We start from the raw sequence: 17,893 nt of genomic DNA, 5'->3' as shown, positions 1-17,893 counted from the left end.
CGAATTACTCGAGTAACCCCTGACTGAACTCCCCTTAACTAACCCCTGTCCGAGTAACTCGCGTAACCCCTGACCGAGTAACTCGAGTAACCCATGACCGAATAACCCCTAACCGAGTAACTCGTGTTATCCTTGACCAAGTAACTCGAGTAACCCCTGATCAAATAACCTCTCAAGTAAACCTTGACCGAGTGAACTCCCTCAAGTAAACTCTGTCTGAACCCCTCAAGTAATCTCTGAGCGAGTAACTCAAGTAACCCCTGACTAAATAAGTGGGGTAACCCCTGCCACACGGTGTGGCCTGCTTCACCAAAAAGTTGTTGTTGATAATTTACTTTGCAAATGTGACAAGTGATAAATGTAGATAAAAAGACTTGTAAGTAATTTTTTTTGTTGTTTTTGGGATAAATGTTTATGACTCAAATTATAAAAAGCATGGTAGTAGTGATTGATTGTTAAACGTTAATCGCACACAACAAATTCCTGCCAAAAAAATGTGTATATCTTTTTAAAATTTGTAAAACTTTTACCAGAAAATAAAGATATTGGCTACATTGATTGTTTCCCATTAATCATGCACAATAGTAATTTTCATACAAAATTTCATGCTACATAAATATATTCATTTGAATTTCAAAATGATTTTTTTTTAAAAAAAAAAATACTCAAATATGCAACCTCCCAAATAATAATGTTGCGGGAAAGTCAAGTAGAATTTTGGAAGTAATTATGTCCAAAAAATCAATAACTATATACTAAAAGCAAATAAAAAGTGACACATGTCATTTACTGATTAAAAATTTTCCCGCCTTTAACTTTCTTTCCCTTTTGTGTCAAATCTTCCTAACAATATAACCTATATAAGTATATAACCTATACTAATATTTTCCTTTCCGTATAAATTACATGGTACTACAGTATATTAGAATATATTATTATCCAAAATTACAATATATTATCATTCTTTTTTCTCCAACTTTATTTTTTTTATCTTCTTTGTTTTTGTACAATGGTTCAAATAAATATAAAGGTATTACAAATTATGAGTCTTACTAGCTCATCAATTACAAAGATAATATATTAAATTAACGTAATTCCATGTTTGATCTTGCTGGTTTTCGAATAATTTACCATTTGCCTTCAAGCATATTAATGATATCATGTGTCAAGATTTTGTCCAAAAGCTTACCACCAATTTTGTTTCAACTAAAAATATACATAATCCTTTTGTTTTTTTTGATTGGAATATACAATACATAATCTTAACTAAGCAATCAAAAATATATAATTGGACAGGAATTCAATTTTTCCTCCCCTACTTCAATATGAAGTATAATATTATGTTTGTAATAATTTATATAAAAAAAATAAATAAATGAAGGCTTGAACGTTGTGTAGATCAAAGTCGTATAAAATGTTTGTGTAGATCAAATAAAATAAATAAATTTGTATAAAACGTTGTGTAGATCGAAGTCCTACAACAAATTAGGAACGAGTGATATATGCATATATGAGCATATTATTGTACAGGTACTTATCTAAAATCTACTTTTTTTTCCCTTATATGGTGTAGCATGACATCTTATAGTTCATAAATTTCTTTCATTTTTTAATTTATAAGTCTTATGCATCAATTTAACAACTTAGACAAAATTAATATGAGTACAAAGTCGTATAAAATGTTTGTGTAGATCAAATAAAATAAATAAATTTGTATAAAACGTTGTGTAGATCGAAGTCCTACAACAAATTAGGAACGAGTGATATATGCATATATGAGCATATTGTAGTATTGTACAGGTACTTATCTAAAATCTACTTTTTTTTTCCTTATATGGTGTAGCATGACATCTTATAGTTCATAAATTTCTTTCATTTTTTAATTTATAAGTCTTATGCATCAATTTAACAACTTAGACAAAATTAATATGAGTATAAATTAAAATTCAAAGTTATTTTGTTTCACGTAAAAATATAATATTTTAGTAAATTATGATTAAAATTAATAACATAATTGCTATAAAATTAGTAAATCCGTGCCTCTATATAAAAACATTACCCATGGCAAAGATGTTCCAAGAAATTTCCTAAGACTTTTATTCCATTATCTAGGCCACTCAATCAAACAATATCTTCCTGTAATATTTGTTTAATCTGCCTTTTAAAGGAGTGTCATAATCATTAATTAGTGTTCATCACTTAGAAAAACACTAATTAATTTTCATTTTATCTAAGGTGACATCATTTTTATGGAGTAAAGTATACGCCAAACAAAGCAAATAGTGAAAATTTTCCAATAAAGTATAAGCCATGTGATGACCACCTACCAATTTGGTGGAGTTTCCAATTAATCCTTCTAATATTACAAAGAAATAAATGTCTAAGGTAAAACCTAAAATAAAAAATAACAAAGACAATAAATCTCCAAGGTAAAACCGAAAAAAAAATATTTTAATAATAATAAGAAGAGGGAGAAACCCCCCATCAGTGGTCAAAGTAACATGACAAAGATTATGAATGGTCAAAGGAGAAAGTAATTTTTTCCAATTGAATAAAGAAATATGAGTATTTTACAAGCATACAATTGACAAGTTCAAGCAACAAAAAAATATTAAGAATGCAGCACTGTGTAGTAATATACTAATATACAAGTGTAGAAAGATGAAGAAGCCAATAGAAAATAATTTGACTCATCCATCAAATTAAGTAATTATGTACTCTGCTCAATCAAGATTTAATAGTCACGTTCACAGTGTAATTTGAACAATGTGACCACAAAACCCCGACGAAGATTATGTTTTCAGAAAAAGGATTCCTCTAAGATTCTAACTTCCAACGTTTTACTATAGCCTCACACAGTCACACTTGTATTACTCTTTTAAGATGAGTATTAGGCAATACAAATCCTGCTCTTCTTTCCTCAAATGAGTATTCAACCTCTTCATCAGTTTCTTCCACCAAATTATCACCATCATGAAAATCAGGTTGATGAAGAGGCGCAGGTGTCATTGATGTGTGCATTGGAGCTGAAACTGTTGAAGGTGTTGCAGGTTCAGGAATGTGCATTACTTTTGGAGTCCAGTTTTCTTCATCTTCAGCAGGAACATTCCTTGAGGGTGTAGTAAATATTTGTTGGGATGTCTCTATCTGAAAGACTGTTTGCTGTTGCATGGCATTGTTATCATCATCATAGAAATCCTCGTGTGCTCTTGTTGATGCCGTGGAAGAAATGGGAGAGAAAGGTCTTCGTACCACAGCTGGTTCTGTTTCACGACCATTGAACGTGAAGTTCTTGTCCAAAACCCTTTGCACTACAATAGCAAAGCAATATCATAAGTGGGATGAACTTGCTATGTAAGGAATCCTCAATCTCGTTCTACATCTTATTTTATATTTTTATGTACCATAATCTCCGATCAACACACATCATCCATATTTACCAATAGCATTTGAGTATTATTAAAGTTGATGACATGTCACGCAATTAGGAGGTGGTGGGATATAAGTTGAGTTGCAGAAACGGGACATGATCCCAACCTGAAGTTGCTGGCTCAACAGAAAAATGTAAAGTAAACCAAAAAAGTTAATCTAGGATTAACCTGTCCATGGTTTTCATTTTCATAATTAAAGGACTCTTTTGTGTACTCATTTTTGCAGCATATATTTTTCTGAATACTCCAGTTAAGTGATTTTTATAAGCCATAACACGCGAGGACATGCCACAGGAACTGTAAAGGCACACCATCAGATGCAAGTACCAAACTTTCTGCCTCAGAAATATGACAGTGTCCAAAAAACTTACCAGTTAGTGATCCCGTGTTGTCATCTCTCTTGGAAGGTCGCAAATTTGGTGTTCCTCTGGCTGAATGAGATGAGTCAGGCCGAGGTGTTTGAAGCGCATTTCCTCCAATAGAAACCCTTCTACCGTTTCCTCCTCCCGCAGATATTCTAGAACTTTTCTTTGCAGACTTCATTGGGCTGGGTTTAGAGCCAAAAAGTACCTCTTGTTCTGCCATCAGTTGTCCTTGAAGTTTCTTTTGTTCCTAAATTTAGACATGAAAATGCATGATTAATAAAACATCCTTTTCAAATATACTTACTCAAACAAATGTCCAGTTTGCTTTTTCTATCCCCCAAGAAATGATAATATTGTTTCTTATTTGTATATGACAATATGCAGCAACAAAAAGGAAAACGAAATAATTTATTTGAGTATGGAGGTAGTAGTCAGACAAAACAAAAACTATCAGAAGGAAAAGAGCAAAAGAAAGCAAAGGATTCAATGATTTACATACCCGCTGTCGTTTCTTTTCTTGTTCCTTGTCCTGTCGTAATGTAATGTACTCATTGAGCATAGAAAGAAGATGAACCTGATCAATACATATAGACAGGTTAGAAGAAGGCAAATATAACAATTAAGACTTTCTCAGCAGAGATTTATATACTTACACCATCATACAGGAACTCAAGACCTCTTTCTTCCTCCCAATGTTGAGTTTTTGCAGCCAGAGCCTCAACCATTCCTGCATAGCATTGAGAACAATCAAAATCAGCCAGCCAAAAAATAATCAGGGCCAGCCAGTTAATATAGATACTTGCAAAAGCAACAAACACTTTGACAAGGTTGAAGACTTAAAACTTACCTTCTACAAGAATCATATCTCAACTACATCTCTAAATATTACGCTTACGAGAAGTTTAAACAGATAAACCTCAAATGTGTATACCTATCTGGTTCAACCTCAGGGTTCATGTATTAAAAACAACCTAATATTTGTGAAATACATTCATAAAACTGGTCCTCAGAAAATACATGCTGCATGAAGGCTTCATATCATAATCAGACCATTACCATAATCAGACCATACTGCATGAAAATACATACATTCATTACGATTGGGAACTTTATCACAACTCAATATTGTGAGACAGTCATTGAAAGCAATTCCATCAATCAGGGGATGCATGGATATAAACAAAGGAAGTGCTAAATCAATTCCCACCGCATGCTGCTGCTCCCAGATCCTGGTTGATGCATCATCTTGGGAGTTGTGATACAGCGTAATGTAATGATGTTTACCTGGAAGCTTATTAACTATTGTTCGTGCTTTCTCTGCACGTTTGAGGATGAGATGAGAACCTCTTCCTGCATTGTATCTATTTTCATCCTGACATAGAAGTGAGGCATCTGTCAACACCTACAAAGATAATACAAGAAAGTAGCAACTTATGAAAAACTAAGAACTACCATATTATATTGTTCAAGCCACTCCTCCTCCTCACAGGCAGATAACCACTTCTCAACTCTTTCCAGAATATCTTTGCGGCTAAAAGCTTCTTCTTTGACCTTGGAAACTTCTAGTTCCATTTGTTCAAGGACAGAAGCAGGGTCCAAAGCTCCTAAATAAAGAGGATTGAGCATCGTGAAAATAAGCACACAATAACAAAATTAACAATAAAATGTCGAAAGCAAGTTACCAGATTCTATTGCCTCAATAAGATGTTCTGTTTCATCATCTAATGCAGGAATAATATGTGTCTTCCGACAAATTTCATCTAGCTCTGCCCTCTTCTTCAAAACAAGCTCTTTCATCTTACTTGATTTCAGCTCTTCTAGCCTGGAAACTTCTGCCTCAACCTGCACAACACATGTATTTATTTTTGATAAAATCAACAATTCCTAAACCACCAGTTATTTGTTAGAGATTTCCAGGAAAAAAAATATAGACAAGAGGAATGGTTCTCACGTATTTAATAAAATCTGCTGAAAGCATGTTGGGGCCGGTTATCTCATCTTCTGAAGCAGCAATATTACACGTGACATGTTGAAACGGTTGTTGTTCTTCAACTGGTGTATCCATCAGATTCCAGAGCTCCAGCAACATGGTAGCAAGATCTTGGAGCTGCACAAGGTTAGTTAAAAAAGCACACAAGTTTAGCCAATAAGAAGTTTCACTTAGAAGAAAGCAAACAAGAAACTAATCAAAAGACCACATTTCTGTACCCTCTGTCTCCTCTGAAGCTTAAGCTCTCGCAAATTCTTTATGGAAGACTCCAGTTGTTGAAGTGTATGAGAGCTTATACTAAAAGTTTCTTCGGATTCAACTAAACTGGGGTGAAGTTCTCTTACAGTTTTCTTAAAGTCCAATCCAAGGACAGAGCACAATAAACTCAATGCGCTTAGGTTCTCCAGGACTTGCTTCAGGCGATCACTCTGCAAGTTGATGACCGGAAAGGATTACAAAAATATTTATAGACTAAATTTTTTGCGAAATCAGCACAGTCAGAAGCCTTAAATTGAAGACAATGAGGCATTTTTAATTAGAAACAAGCACACCTTCTCCATTTGCAAGGACTGCAGTTGTTTTTGCAATTCTTCAAGCCTTCTTAGAGTCAGGTCATTGTCATCCACAGCTTCCGTTGAGCTATCATATCCAGCCGATCCATATATTGCTATTGATACATTTTGAATCAGTTCAATGACCTCAAGAAACTGATTTTTCCTGTCTGCTTTTCGTTTCCGCATCTCTTCTAGTTGTGAAAGAATGGCATTAAGTTCCTCCTTTAAACTTCCAGCCTTTTGCTCAGTCTGAATTATATAGCTTAGTTTATTATTCCTCATTAATTGGCATAAACAAACATAATTAGAGACTGATCTAAGAAGTGAATCTGAATACATCTTCTTAATCACAATTTTATAATCTACAAAGATTAATCACGGAATAATGGATCAATTTGATTTTTTCTAACTACAGTCAGTGACAACTGACAAATTAGCATGCAAATCGTTTTGAAAAGAAATGTAGCTTGGATACATCACATGTCGGAGGAATTACACAGCATTACAAAATTAAAGATTCTGCTCAAGCATTCTTAAAAGAAGTACAGGTTATTAATCCTACCGAATTCACAAATCAATTATATCAACTATTACCTGTCTAATATGTACTGGAAGTTCTCCAATCGCAGAACAGATTGCTGCAAGTTCTGCCTCTGAATCAGCAATAGCCTGTCGTAGCTGAGCTCTAGAGCGGTTAGCCACATCAACTTTTCTCCTGTATACTTCAAGGCATTCTTGTTCAAGCTCAAGTAACATCTTATCCCTAGCTGTTTCAGACTCACCCACCTCATCCCATATTATCTAAAGAAAACAATAGATACAAGAAATAAAGTCAATCGCCAATGAAAACACAATAAAAGTAACATACTATCCTTGAATTGCAGTTAGCTTGTACCATACCTGAAGTTCATACAAAAGAGACCCACATGTAGTTTCTGTTTGTGAAAGAGGATCATTCTGAATGTCACCCATATTAATAGATATCTATAACCACCAAATATATTAACCTGGAGAAGGGTTATTGAGAGAGATAAGCAAAAACAGAAACAAATTAAGGAAAAAAAAAAAAAAAGGGACTGCAATTTGAAAATTGAACCAAAATTGAAATCTAATATGGTGCACCTAGGTGCACAATGCACGTGCACCAATATATAGCGATGCATACACTACACAATGCAAACAAACCCGACAATAACTACACTGAATTCCTTCAGAGAAATTACATAGAATTATAGAAGAGCTGTAATTTTGACTCAATAAGCTTTGATTACTAAACTGTGATTGCTAAGAAGAGCTCTAATTTGACCTAACGATCCATTAATCTCGCACCACGACACCACAACCAATAAAGAAAAATAAAAATAAGCATATCACAATGATATAAACTTGTACCCGTAAAAGGAATTATAATCCAGTTGATGTATACAAGAAGCTGCTCAAAAATGGCATTTATGACATAATCTATGGAACTACCATGTACAATTAAATGAATTAATTAGCTAAAGGGTTTTATCAATTGTATCAATCATCATTTATTAATTGTACGGAGTAACTTTCATCATCAGCAAAACCCAAAATCAAACATCACAAAAACAACAATCCAATGAAAAATGCAAAGCAACAAATTTAAAAAGTAACGAATTTACAATAAGCAAACCCTAATTTCGGTGATAAGAATTGCTCGGATCGAATATCTTTAAAGCAAATGGCATAAACATTCGAATTAGACACTAACATTTGCCAAATTATAAACAAAAGTTAACCAAAATCAAAATTAAAAAAAACCCAATTAATGGAAAACAACAGATAGAATTAGGGTTTTGGAGGGTCAAATTTAGGTCGATCGAATAATTAATGGTCAGTCAATATTAAGTTAGGTAGAAAAACAAGCTAAAAATAGTAAATTTGGAAGTAAAATATAAACCGACAGAAAGCAATTAAATCGGGAGGAGAGAGAAATTGAATGAACACTAACCTTGAACGAAGAAGCAGATTAAGGAAAAATGTCGGCGAATTAGGAGAGAGAAAATGAGATTGAGAAGAATGAAGATGATGATGAGGAAGTAATGCTAGGTATGGGGAGGGAGACAAGGTTTATGAAGAAATTCGACCGTTACCAGTGGAGGGAGGAGCGCTGAATAATTAATATGAAAATGGGAGGATCTTCTATTATGTTTATTTTTCAGAAGTATTACCTTTTTTTTTTTTTTTTAAGTATTATTGTACAATGCCTAAAAATCAAAATAAGGAGATGAGGAAATTGTGGAGAGTGTTAAGAAGTTGAGGAGGTTGATATTGTAATGGAGTTGTTTAGATTAGGTAAGGGGCTAGGGTAGGGTGGGTGTATGATCCGATTACAGGTTTTTAATAAGTTGATTTTGATTTTTAGGTTAGTTGCATTTATAATTTGAGAGAATAGTCAAGTATTTGCATATTACAATCGGTTTACGTATAATGTATGTGAGATCATTAGGCAAAGAAAATGAGTCTAATATCATTATTTTATACTCCGATTTATACTATTTCTGTTGTATAGTTTTATAAAAAAAAAAAAAAAAAAAAAAATTCTTTTTATCATATTTCATTTCTATCTATTTCATTATGGTTTTAACATATATACTTTATTCTACTTCGATCTATCCCACTTTTATTATCTTATTTTTCTTGTCTCATAATAACATTTTTTTGCACTTGTCTTTTCTTACTTTATCCACCTTTTTCTTATATTTGCTCGTGACGAGCTTTATAACTTTGAAGTTTCCAATCTTATGCTAATAGAAATATAGTACTTATTACCAAGGATTCTCAAAACTACCGAATCAGATGATTAAGCAATATACCACTGCACCTTTGGCTTTCCCAGTTGATTATCAAGTTACTTGAACTTCATATTAGAAGCGATGGCAAAATCCCCCTAAGTTTGGTTATAAATTTGAATCTATAAGAACATTTCAAGCACACAATACTTTACAATTAATTTTCACAATTAGAACAATGAATGATCAAAGACAGGTTAATGAGATACTGTCTCATGAAAGAATACAACTACATTAACTAAAAGGCAGAGTTTTGGTTGCCTTCAAACTCTCGTCTGATGAGTTCAAGCATAAGCTCATTCCATGTATCAACAGGACCAGGCATACACCAATGCAAGCAATCTTGTGGAGGTGGACGCCCATTCGGACCCCTCTTTGTGATCTTGTTCGGGTCAAGGCTCCGGTATGGACCTGGATGACCATCATGACGATACTTGAAAGCTTCTGTAATATCCATCAACTTCAATTTTGATTCATTTGTCCGCTTCTTAATAGCCTGGTAGAAGCCTGCAGTCTGTTTATTGTGCATGATATTCGTGTACTCGTGCTCCACCACTTGACCAGGAAATAAAGGTCTATCTTTACCTGTGCATGATCCACCAGTGTTCCATGCACCATTCTCATAATGATCAGGCGAATAAGACGTGACTATTGTTAATCCTGAATAGTTGGAATGAGTAGCCAGAGCAGTCAAGCTAGTCTCAGTAGATATTTCATATGCTTCAGTGCTGGTTATGTTCATTGGCAGATTTTCTGGTGAGTTCCACAACTGTGTTCCAACAATCTCGTTGTTTAACAAATAGACTGATCGCTTAGGAAACCAGTGGCCGTTGGAAAAGACTACAACATCAGATTTTGGTGTGAGTTCCATGAAGGTTTCATCAGGAACATCGAGGTGGATCTTCGTGATTCCATCTGGAACATAGCTGAAAGGTTCTGTAGTGTGATGTACAAGCCATGCAGACCAAAAACGAATTATTGTTACAGACTTTGATTTGAAAAACCAGCGCTGCATACGACGGTTCCCTCGATTTCGTGGAACTTCAACCTAACAATGATTAAGATTATTTTTTTTCTAGATGTTAAGTCTTAGCAATACAAGAATGCAAGTTAACCAACAAAGTATCAGGAAAGACTCTAAATTTACCTGCCACAGTATGCACAAAAGAGACTCCATCTGGTTCCGAGCAACAGAATCGCCGACAAAAGTTATAGTTTTTCCACTCATCAGCTCCAAAAATTTGGTGGCGTTAAATCTTGGGAGTTCACACTGTGATGGTTTCCATCTCCAGTTCTCGTACTCTTTGTCCGGCCTCCCATTTCCTTGGCAATTTTGATTCTGACTAAGGATAGGACATGTATTGTTTGTGTACAACGGCCCTTCAGGATCATAGTACCATTGCCCATCGTACAGATCACAATCTACAAGTTTGACAACGAAAAAAGGAATTTATATTACTACTAAATTGAAATTTAATCTGATCCCATTTTGACTTCCATATAATACAGCAACTTGCACTCATAAAAAACCACAGGAATTAAGATCAAGTGAACAGAGAAGTAAGAAAACTACATATATTCAAACAATCACAATCGCAAATAATTTGCAAATTCGTAACCAAACTGACCTGAACCAAACCAATTCAGGCTGATTTAGCCGTATAGGCCACCATTATCTGGCCAGAAGTGTGTTTATACAAATAGAAATAATCACCTGCTCAGCCTAATCAAATTTTATACAAATAGAAATAAGCATCCATTTCGTTCAACTATCCAATGTCTAAACGATGATGGGTACTAAGTAGGACATGCAAATAAACATGCTTCACAAATAGGTTAGCTGATTAACAGATCAAAAAATAGTGGCTTGAACCAAATTTAAGGAAAACACAAGCATAAGCAGCTAAGACTCACATCAAGACAAGTTACAAAGCCTAACCTGAACTATCTGAGCCTTCACTGCTTTCAGTTTGACTCTGAACAGGTTCATTTTCTCCTGTAGACACATCCACCTCCAATTCCATCTCTACTTCTGACTCCTCATCATGGTCAGGTTTGGCTACATGCCCACCTTCCCGGTAAACAACAGAATCTGAATCTTCTGCAAGATTAGCCCCATAAATATAGTTTGGAGAGACCAACCTGTTGGGCCGCGACAATATGAACCAAGAATCCCAGGTTACAAATATTGTAAGTAGCATGACCAAAATTGCAATAGAAGAGGCTACTCTTCGATAGTTAGAGGACCTAGAATAGTCTCTAGAATAAGCCGAAGTCATAGCTACAAACTTGTGTTTTCTGAAGTTGACCAACCATTAATACTTTACTTCTTCAACTAAAATAACAATAAGCACCATGCCTTCTTACGTAGCACATGGAAATTATGCTTCCATTCAATTATGCCGAGTTGCCGTCGGCTTGTGCTAATCCAGACAGCTAAATATGGCAACTAGACAAAGAAAAATTGATGCTGATTGATAGCGAATATGTGACCAGCTTGGATTAGATAAATACTAGTAATATGTATCACGCAGCCTAATGACATAAGAAAGACATTAATAATAGAATAACGACATAAAATAATTAAATAAGTTAAAATTATAGTGTAGAACCCAAAACATCTACAAGAAGCTTTCTGGTGTTTTCCATCCACAACCAAGTTAAAATAAAACTTGATTCAATGGCAAAAATTTATCTGCTATTTTCCGTTAAATCAGACCCCTCAAACAAGAAACACCTACAATGTAAATTGGCCAAAAGACCCTAATAAGGGCACGAACAGGCCCTGTCTTTCTCCTTTAACAATAAATACTTTACAAGTATTTGTAGCAATGATAAAATAGCAAAGTATCAGAGGCTACCTAGCTATTGATAAATATATCACGTCAGTTAGACGGCAGGGTTTTGGTTACCCTCAAACTCTCGTCTTATAACTTCAAGCACAAGCTCATTCCAGGTATCAACTGGACCTGGCATACACCAATGGAGGCAATCTTGTGGTGGTGGCTTTCCATCTGGACCTCGCTTTGTGATTTTATTTGGGTCAGGGCTCCTATATGGGCCCGGATGACCATCATGCCGATATGAAAAAGGTTCAGTGATGTCCAACAGCTTCAATTTCGAACGGTTTGTCTGCCTTTTAACAGCCTCATAAAATCCATTCACTTGTTTCTCATGCATGATATTTGTGAAGTCATTTTTCACCAACTGACCAGGCAATATAGGCCTCACTTTTCCTGTACATGATCCACCAGTGTTCCATGCACCCCCCTCGTAATGATCAGGTGAGTAAGCCCGAAGAATGGTCAGTCCAGTAAAATTAGGATGTGTAGCCATGGCAGTCAAACTTGTCTCAACAGAAATTCCAAATGCGTCAACATTATTAATATTCAGTGGCTGCTGCTTCTTTGGTGGGGACCACAACTGGGTTCCAACCATCTGGTTATTCAACATGTAGACCGATTGCTTTGCAAACCAATGACCAGAAGAAAGTACAACCACATCAAAGTTTGGGATATTTTGCATGAAAACTTCATCTGGGACATCAAGGTGAAGCTTGGCAACTCCTGATGGAAGATCACCAGAAGCTTCAGATGTTTGATGGACAAGCCATGAAGACCAAATGCGAACTATCATAACTGACTTTGATTTGAAAAACCACCGTTGCATATGACGGTTTCCTCTATTCTTTGGAGTTTCAACCTAAAACAATAATGAAATAAAGAGCTAAGCATAACTGAACCACGATATCTAACATATTATGAACAAAATTTGGCTGGTGCCACAAATTGAAAAATGTAACATACAGATTAGAAAGAGGCATTCTCCCCACCCACACCTCAAAAAAAAAAAAAAAAAAAAAAAAAGAGGCTCAGAGTTTCCATAATTCTCACTGAAACAAAGCTGGTTAAAACTAGCAGATCCAATTCAGGTTGCTTAATTAGGCTCTTTTCCACTAGACCTGGTCCAATTTTACTAGATTTTGGCAGACGGCGAACTCTGGTTAAGTGTAAGTGGACCAATTTTTTTTGCAACAGCTGAGCCCATGATCAGCCCTACCCAAACAACAGAAAATCCTAATAAAGAGATTAACTGGTTAATAGGAAAAAGTAAATATAAAGAAATCTTAGATGCTACACTCATAAGGTTGAAGGATTTAGTGATGCAACATCTTTTAGACGAACAATATACTACATCCTTACTCTTGCGAGTCTTGCCTATCACCAAAAAAATGAAAGGAAAAAAAAAAAAGACAGTAGGAATATTTAGGGAGGAATAGAAATAACATGAACATATGCAATTTACCTGCCACAATAAGCACATAAGAGATTCCATCTGGTTTCTTGCAACTGAATCGCCAACAAAAGCCAGAGTTTTCCCCTTCATCAACTCTAAAAATTTGGTTGCATTAAATCTTGGAAGCTCACACTGTGCTGGCTTCCATCTCCAGCTCTCATATTCCTTGTCAGGCCTCCCATTACCTTGACAATTTTGCATTTGAGTGATAACAGGGCATGAATTGTTTGTGTACAGAGGCCCAGCGGAATCATAGAACCATTCGCCATGATACAAATCACACTCTGAAGAGATTTCAAAGCAAATTCAATTTAAAAAAATCAGAAAGCTGGTCAAAACAGTATTCAAGTGCATAAAAAAGCTGGCATGTTTACTAGTATTATTGATTGAATCAAATTACAATGCTTCAAGTCAGAAACTCAAAGCACAAGTTGGTAGGTTAAACCATTACTTACAATCTTCATTTGCACACTAGCCAACTCCAAATGGATAATTTCAATATGCTTTAGTGCACATAACTCAACAAATAATAACAGAATAATTTATTTTAAAACTACAAACTCATTTTGCGCATGATAGAAGCTCAAGCATAAACTCTTAACAGACATAGGATAAGGACTTCAAGATTCAAATAATTAATGTAGTAAAGATGTAGCACAACCAATTAAGATTGTTGGGGAAAAAAATGGGTTATGGCTCTTATGAGATGATGTGATGAATGTATCACTTTAACTAGTTCCTCGTCATGCATCAACAACACATTGAACAGCCTTTATCTGTCAGTCTCTCAAGCCAATATTGAAAAGTGTCAAGATTCAAGAAGTAATTAAGAGACCTCACAATAGCATGAAAATGAATGCATTAATCATAATCATAGATTCATAGAAAGGAATTAAATTCAGAAAAATAAAATAAAACAAAAAGGCATCAAAGCTAAGTACTACAAGCAGCATGGAAAAACACAGTAGAGCTGCAACCAAAGAGCATCAATAGTGAAAGCAAAAGGAAACCAACAGTGACTCGGGGTACAAAGGCTAACCTGAACCAACTGATTCTTTGCTGTCAGTATAGCCAGGTGAAGTCTCTGATTTAAGCAAATCGGCTGAGGCATCATTGTTCAATTCATCTTTCAGCGAATCTCTATCATCCGCAGGTAGAGGGTTATTGGTGGCTTGTTCCCTAGGAATTTCCGTAGCTAGAGTGTTATTAGTAGCTTGTTCTACAGGAATTTCCGTAGCTAGAGTGTTATTAGTAGCTTGTTCCCTGGGCATAGTATCATCACCAGAAGGCACCTCTTTCTGTTTACCTTCAGCATTTTGATTTTGGCTACCTTCAACATTTTTATTTTGGCTATCTTCAGCATGTTGATCTTTGCTAACTTCAGCATTTTGATTTGGATTATCTTCAGCAGGTTGATTTTTCCTACCTTCATCATTTTGATTTTGATTTTGATCTTTTTCGGTTGTACCCTCAGACTTAGCCAAATCTATGTCACTAAAATCTGTCTTGTCCTCACCGCGAACTTGACTCCCATTCAAATCTCCCAATGAAATGGACAAACCCAAATCACTCGTCTGATCAACCCCATAAAAATAGCTCCGAACAACAGTCCCAACTGGGAATGACAACAAAATCCAAGAAGCCAATGTAATGAATACAGCCAGTAACCCAACTGAGATTATTATAGACGACAATGCGCGTGGATAATTAGACGTGGAACCATAGTCTTTGTGTGAAGCTAAAGCCATTTTTGCTATCTAGTATCTTCTCTACACTAAATCAACCATTTACAGATTGCACCAAAAATGAAACTTTCTATAATAATTGCTATTATTTTAGCAGTAATACCCTATTAGAGCACAATTATAAAGCTCTAGATAGGGTTTCAATTAACCCACCAAAATCAATATAAATACCTAAATAATAGCAGAATATCACCTTCAACCACTTGTGAAGAACACTAAATCAATATTTTCCTGCAAATTAGACAGCCCAATATTCAATACATGAGCATCAAACCTTAAAATGAACAAATTAACAGCAATCATTTCAAAATGAATAGACCCCCCATAATTATCCCATCATAATTACTGATAAATTACTCAATTTAACTATAATTATGGCAAACTTTTTCCAATAACAACCCACTAAAGCATTCAACAAAGCAAAATCAATCAATACAAAATTAACACAAATCTAAACATAACCCCAAAAATAAAATTCTTTCCTTCATTTAGAAGAAAACCCACAAAATTTTAAAAAATAATCAAATACTTCGTATAATAAAATGAAGGAGAGAGAAACCAACCAGAAAATTGAATCAAAAATCCAGATGCAATGTAAACCGTCAAAACAGAGAGAAGAAGAAGCCCAGAAATATATTCGTAGTAGAAAATTAGGAGCAGTGTGTATGTAGTGGTAGTAGTGGCAGGTACAAGATCTAAGATCAACTAGAGATTTGTTTAGTTGAAATTTTTGGTACGACCATTATTTTTTAATTGATTAAAGAAGGGATTTCTATTGTTGGGTTTTTGCACAAATGATCTAAAGAGGGAGAAAAAAAGGTTGGAGGAATAGAAATATCCCGGTTCTAATATTCCAGACCAATGTAGTGAGTTTCCGAGCCGATATTTTATTTTTTGAGTTTCTCGAAAAACATTTATAGTCGAAATAATTGAATACGTAACATATCATTTATACCAATTATACCATGTATTTTGCTATTAATGGAAAAATATACTCCATATTTATATAGTCGATGAAATGAATTGATACGGTTGTATTCTTGTATATGTATGTATACATTCAATTGAACGTTTATCAAAGAGATAAACAATTGTCGACTCAATTTTCAATTAATGAATAGTCACAATCGAGTATTTCTAAAATTAAAACTGTTTTCTCCTTTAAAAAATTGTTTTATACACCCTACATAATAAATTAAGGTAATACGAAATAATGATTTTACATTGTATTCGATCATATGCATCTAAGGGTACCAGATTTTTTGTTCAAATGTGGAGAATCATTTCAGCTTCTCAAGTATAACAAATATTCTCATGATTCGTGCAATACATAATAATAGTATAGAGTAAATACATATACTTTTAGGTTTGTATGAGAGATTGTTACATATACCCAGGTGCAACGTACACCCATGAGTATTTTGTTCTCATTTTGATGATTGTTTTTCATATAATCATCAAATGAAGAGCAAAAAGTAACTTTGGGTTAATTGGATATACGGTGCACCCGAGTGTATGTAACAAATTTTAGGTTTGTATAGAGTATTTTAGATGTTTTTTTTTTTTTTTAAGGTAAGGAGAAGTACCCCAACCATACCTCAACCCTCACGGTTTTTTTAGTCCGGTATTTACGGGTCAGACACTTTGAGAGTGAGGGGAGAAGGGTAAGGATCCCTACCTTTAAAGTGTTTCTAGTGGGGATTGAACCCCCAACCTCAAGGTTGAAAGGTACAATCACAATCCGTAGTTTCTTATCACTAGACCAAGCTTTACTTGGTTTTGGAGGTTGGTTATTGATTATTAGTTAGGATGTGAATTCTCATAAAACTTGTATGAATTCTCTAACATCACATGGTTGAGCTTGAGCCTAGTGAAGATGTTAGAATGATGTCTACTACAAGAGGGGGGGTGAATTGTAGTTTATAAAAATTTATGAACTTTATGCGGAAATTAAACTAAGTATAAAAAGAGAGAACACACAAGATAGCTTTTCGAATTATTTCACTATGCAAAAACTCATTTTACAATTGTAAATATTCAGCCTACACTTAAGTTCCTCTAGGAACTCAAGTATCCCAACTACGGTCCCTCAACCATAGCTTATCTCTCTCATTGATTCGACTCTGAATCACATACAATTTTGTGATAGACTCACTCAAGCCTCACAAATACAACTCTCACAAACCCCAATCCCAATTACAAAAGTAACTACAGACTTTCTTAATGCACTTAGAAGGATTAAAGCAGGAAAGAACTCAGTACTCTTAGTTTAAAACGAGAAATCTCTGAAACTCTATGAACTGAATGTTTTTACGTTGTTGCTCCTCACCAAAATCAGAGTACGTTGCAAGTCTTTTATAGTGAGATGGAAAGTCTCAACCTTGTTCCCCACTCTTCCCATGTTCCACGTTCACTTCAACTGGGAAGTTGTTGAACGTTGATTAGAGAGTGGGAAGTAAGGTTTCCCTGACTTTTCTCTCAATGCTTTCAACGTGAATCCTTAAAATCAGGCAACGAATTTTACTTGGTCAAAAATCAGTTAGCAAGATAATTATTAAAAATATAATTATTATTAAAAAGATATTTTTTTTTTTAAAAAATAAACTTTTAAATAATTATTTAATTTAAAAATAATAAACTTATCTTTTAAATTAAAGAATTATTTATCTTTTATTTATTTGCAAAATATATATTTT

General features: G+C 34.6%; 3 protein-coding genes across 3 annotated transcripts; all 3 read right to left on the bottom strand.

Moving 5' to 3' along the window:
* Window positions 1–2,239: 2,239 nt before the first annotated feature.
* Window positions 2,240–9,151, bottom strand: LOC110697178 (65-kDa microtubule-associated protein 3-like). The gene is made up of 13 exons (XM_021874525.1): window positions 8,316–9,151; window positions 7,241–7,347; window positions 6,935–7,141; window positions 6,338–6,589; window positions 6,005–6,214; window positions 5,748–5,903; window positions 5,479–5,638; window positions 5,249–5,400; window positions 5,081–5,168; window positions 4,450–4,523; window positions 4,296–4,370; window positions 3,803–4,043; window positions 2,240–3,311 (listed from the first exon to the last, which is right to left on the bottom strand). Exons 2-13 carry the CDS (start codon window positions 7,310–7,312, stop codon window positions 2,860–2,862), a joined length of 2,139 nt encoding a protein of 712 aa, XP_021730217.1. The 5' UTR covers window positions 7,313–7,347; window positions 8,316–9,151; the 3' UTR covers window positions 2,240–2,859.
* A 90-nt stretch (window positions 9,152–9,241) lies between these two features.
* LOC110697180 (protein YLS7-like) lies at window positions 9,242–11,580 on the bottom strand. The gene is made up of 3 exons (XM_021874528.1): window positions 11,096–11,580; window positions 10,304–10,578; window positions 9,242–10,204 (listed from the first exon to the last, which is right to left on the bottom strand). Exons 1-3 carry the CDS (start codon window positions 11,433–11,435, stop codon window positions 9,395–9,397), a joined length of 1,425 nt encoding a protein of 474 aa, XP_021730220.1. The 5' UTR covers window positions 11,436–11,580; the 3' UTR covers window positions 9,242–9,394.
* Window positions 11,581–11,731: 151 nt separating this feature from the next.
* LOC110697179 (protein YLS7-like) lies at window positions 11,732–16,091 on the bottom strand. The gene is made up of 4 exons (XM_021874526.1): window positions 15,761–16,091; window positions 14,492–15,428; window positions 13,462–13,736; window positions 11,732–12,858 (listed from the first exon to the last, which is right to left on the bottom strand). Exons 2-4 carry the CDS (start codon window positions 15,198–15,200, stop codon window positions 12,046–12,048), a joined length of 1,797 nt encoding a protein of 598 aa, XP_021730218.1. The 5' UTR covers window positions 15,201–15,428; window positions 15,761–16,091; the 3' UTR covers window positions 11,732–12,045.
* Window positions 16,092–17,893: the final 1,802 nt, after the last annotated feature.

The sequence above is a fragment of the Chenopodium quinoa genome, unplaced genomic scaffold, assembly GCF_001683475.1.
Source record: "Chenopodium quinoa cultivar QQ74 unplaced genomic scaffold, ASM168347v1, whole genome shotgun sequence".
Lineage (NCBI taxonomy): Eukaryota > Viridiplantae > Streptophyta > Magnoliopsida > Caryophyllales > Amaranthaceae > Chenopodium > Chenopodium quinoa.
Note: the sequence above shows the minus strand (reverse complement) of the source record. Positions and strands in the feature narration are given on the sequence as shown.

Bases quoted from the DNA above. Each gene is read 5' to 3' on its own strand.
- LOC110697178 (XM_021874525.1), bottom strand. From the start codon at position 7,312: ATGGGTGACATTCAGAATGATCCTCTTTCACAAACAGAAACTACATGT. The intron at 7,142-7,240 runs GTATGGTACAAG...TGTTTTCTTTAG, and splicing joins CTCTTTTGTATGAACTTCAG to ATAATATGGGATGAGGTGGG. The intron at 5,904-6,004 runs GTACAGAAATGT...AACCTTGTGCAG, and splicing joins AGCTTCAGAGGAGACAGAGG to CTCCAAGATCTTGCTACCAT.
- LOC110697180 (XM_021874528.1), bottom strand. From the start codon at position 11,435: ATGACTTCGGCTTATTCTAGAGACTATTCTAGGTCCTCTAACTATCGA. The intron at 10,579-11,095 runs GTTAGGCTTTGT...TCAAACTTGTAG, and splicing joins TGAAGGCTCAGATAGTTCAG to ATTGTGATCTGTACGATGGG. The intron at 10,205-10,303 runs GTAAATTTAGAG...AATCATTGTTAG, and splicing joins TTTTGTGCATACTGTGGCAG to GTTGAAGTTCCACGAAATCG.
- LOC110697179 (XM_021874526.1), bottom strand. From the start codon at position 15,200: ATGGCTTTAGCTTCACACAAAGACTATGGTTCCACGTCTAATTATCCA. The intron at 13,737-14,491 runs GTTAGCCTTTGT...AAATCTCTTCAG, and splicing joins CAAAGAATCAGTTGGTTCAG to AGTGTGATTTGTATCATGGC. The intron at 12,859-13,461 runs GTAAATTGCATA...TTATTGTTTTAG, and splicing joins TTATGTGCTTATTGTGGCAG to GTTGAAACTCCAAAGAATAG.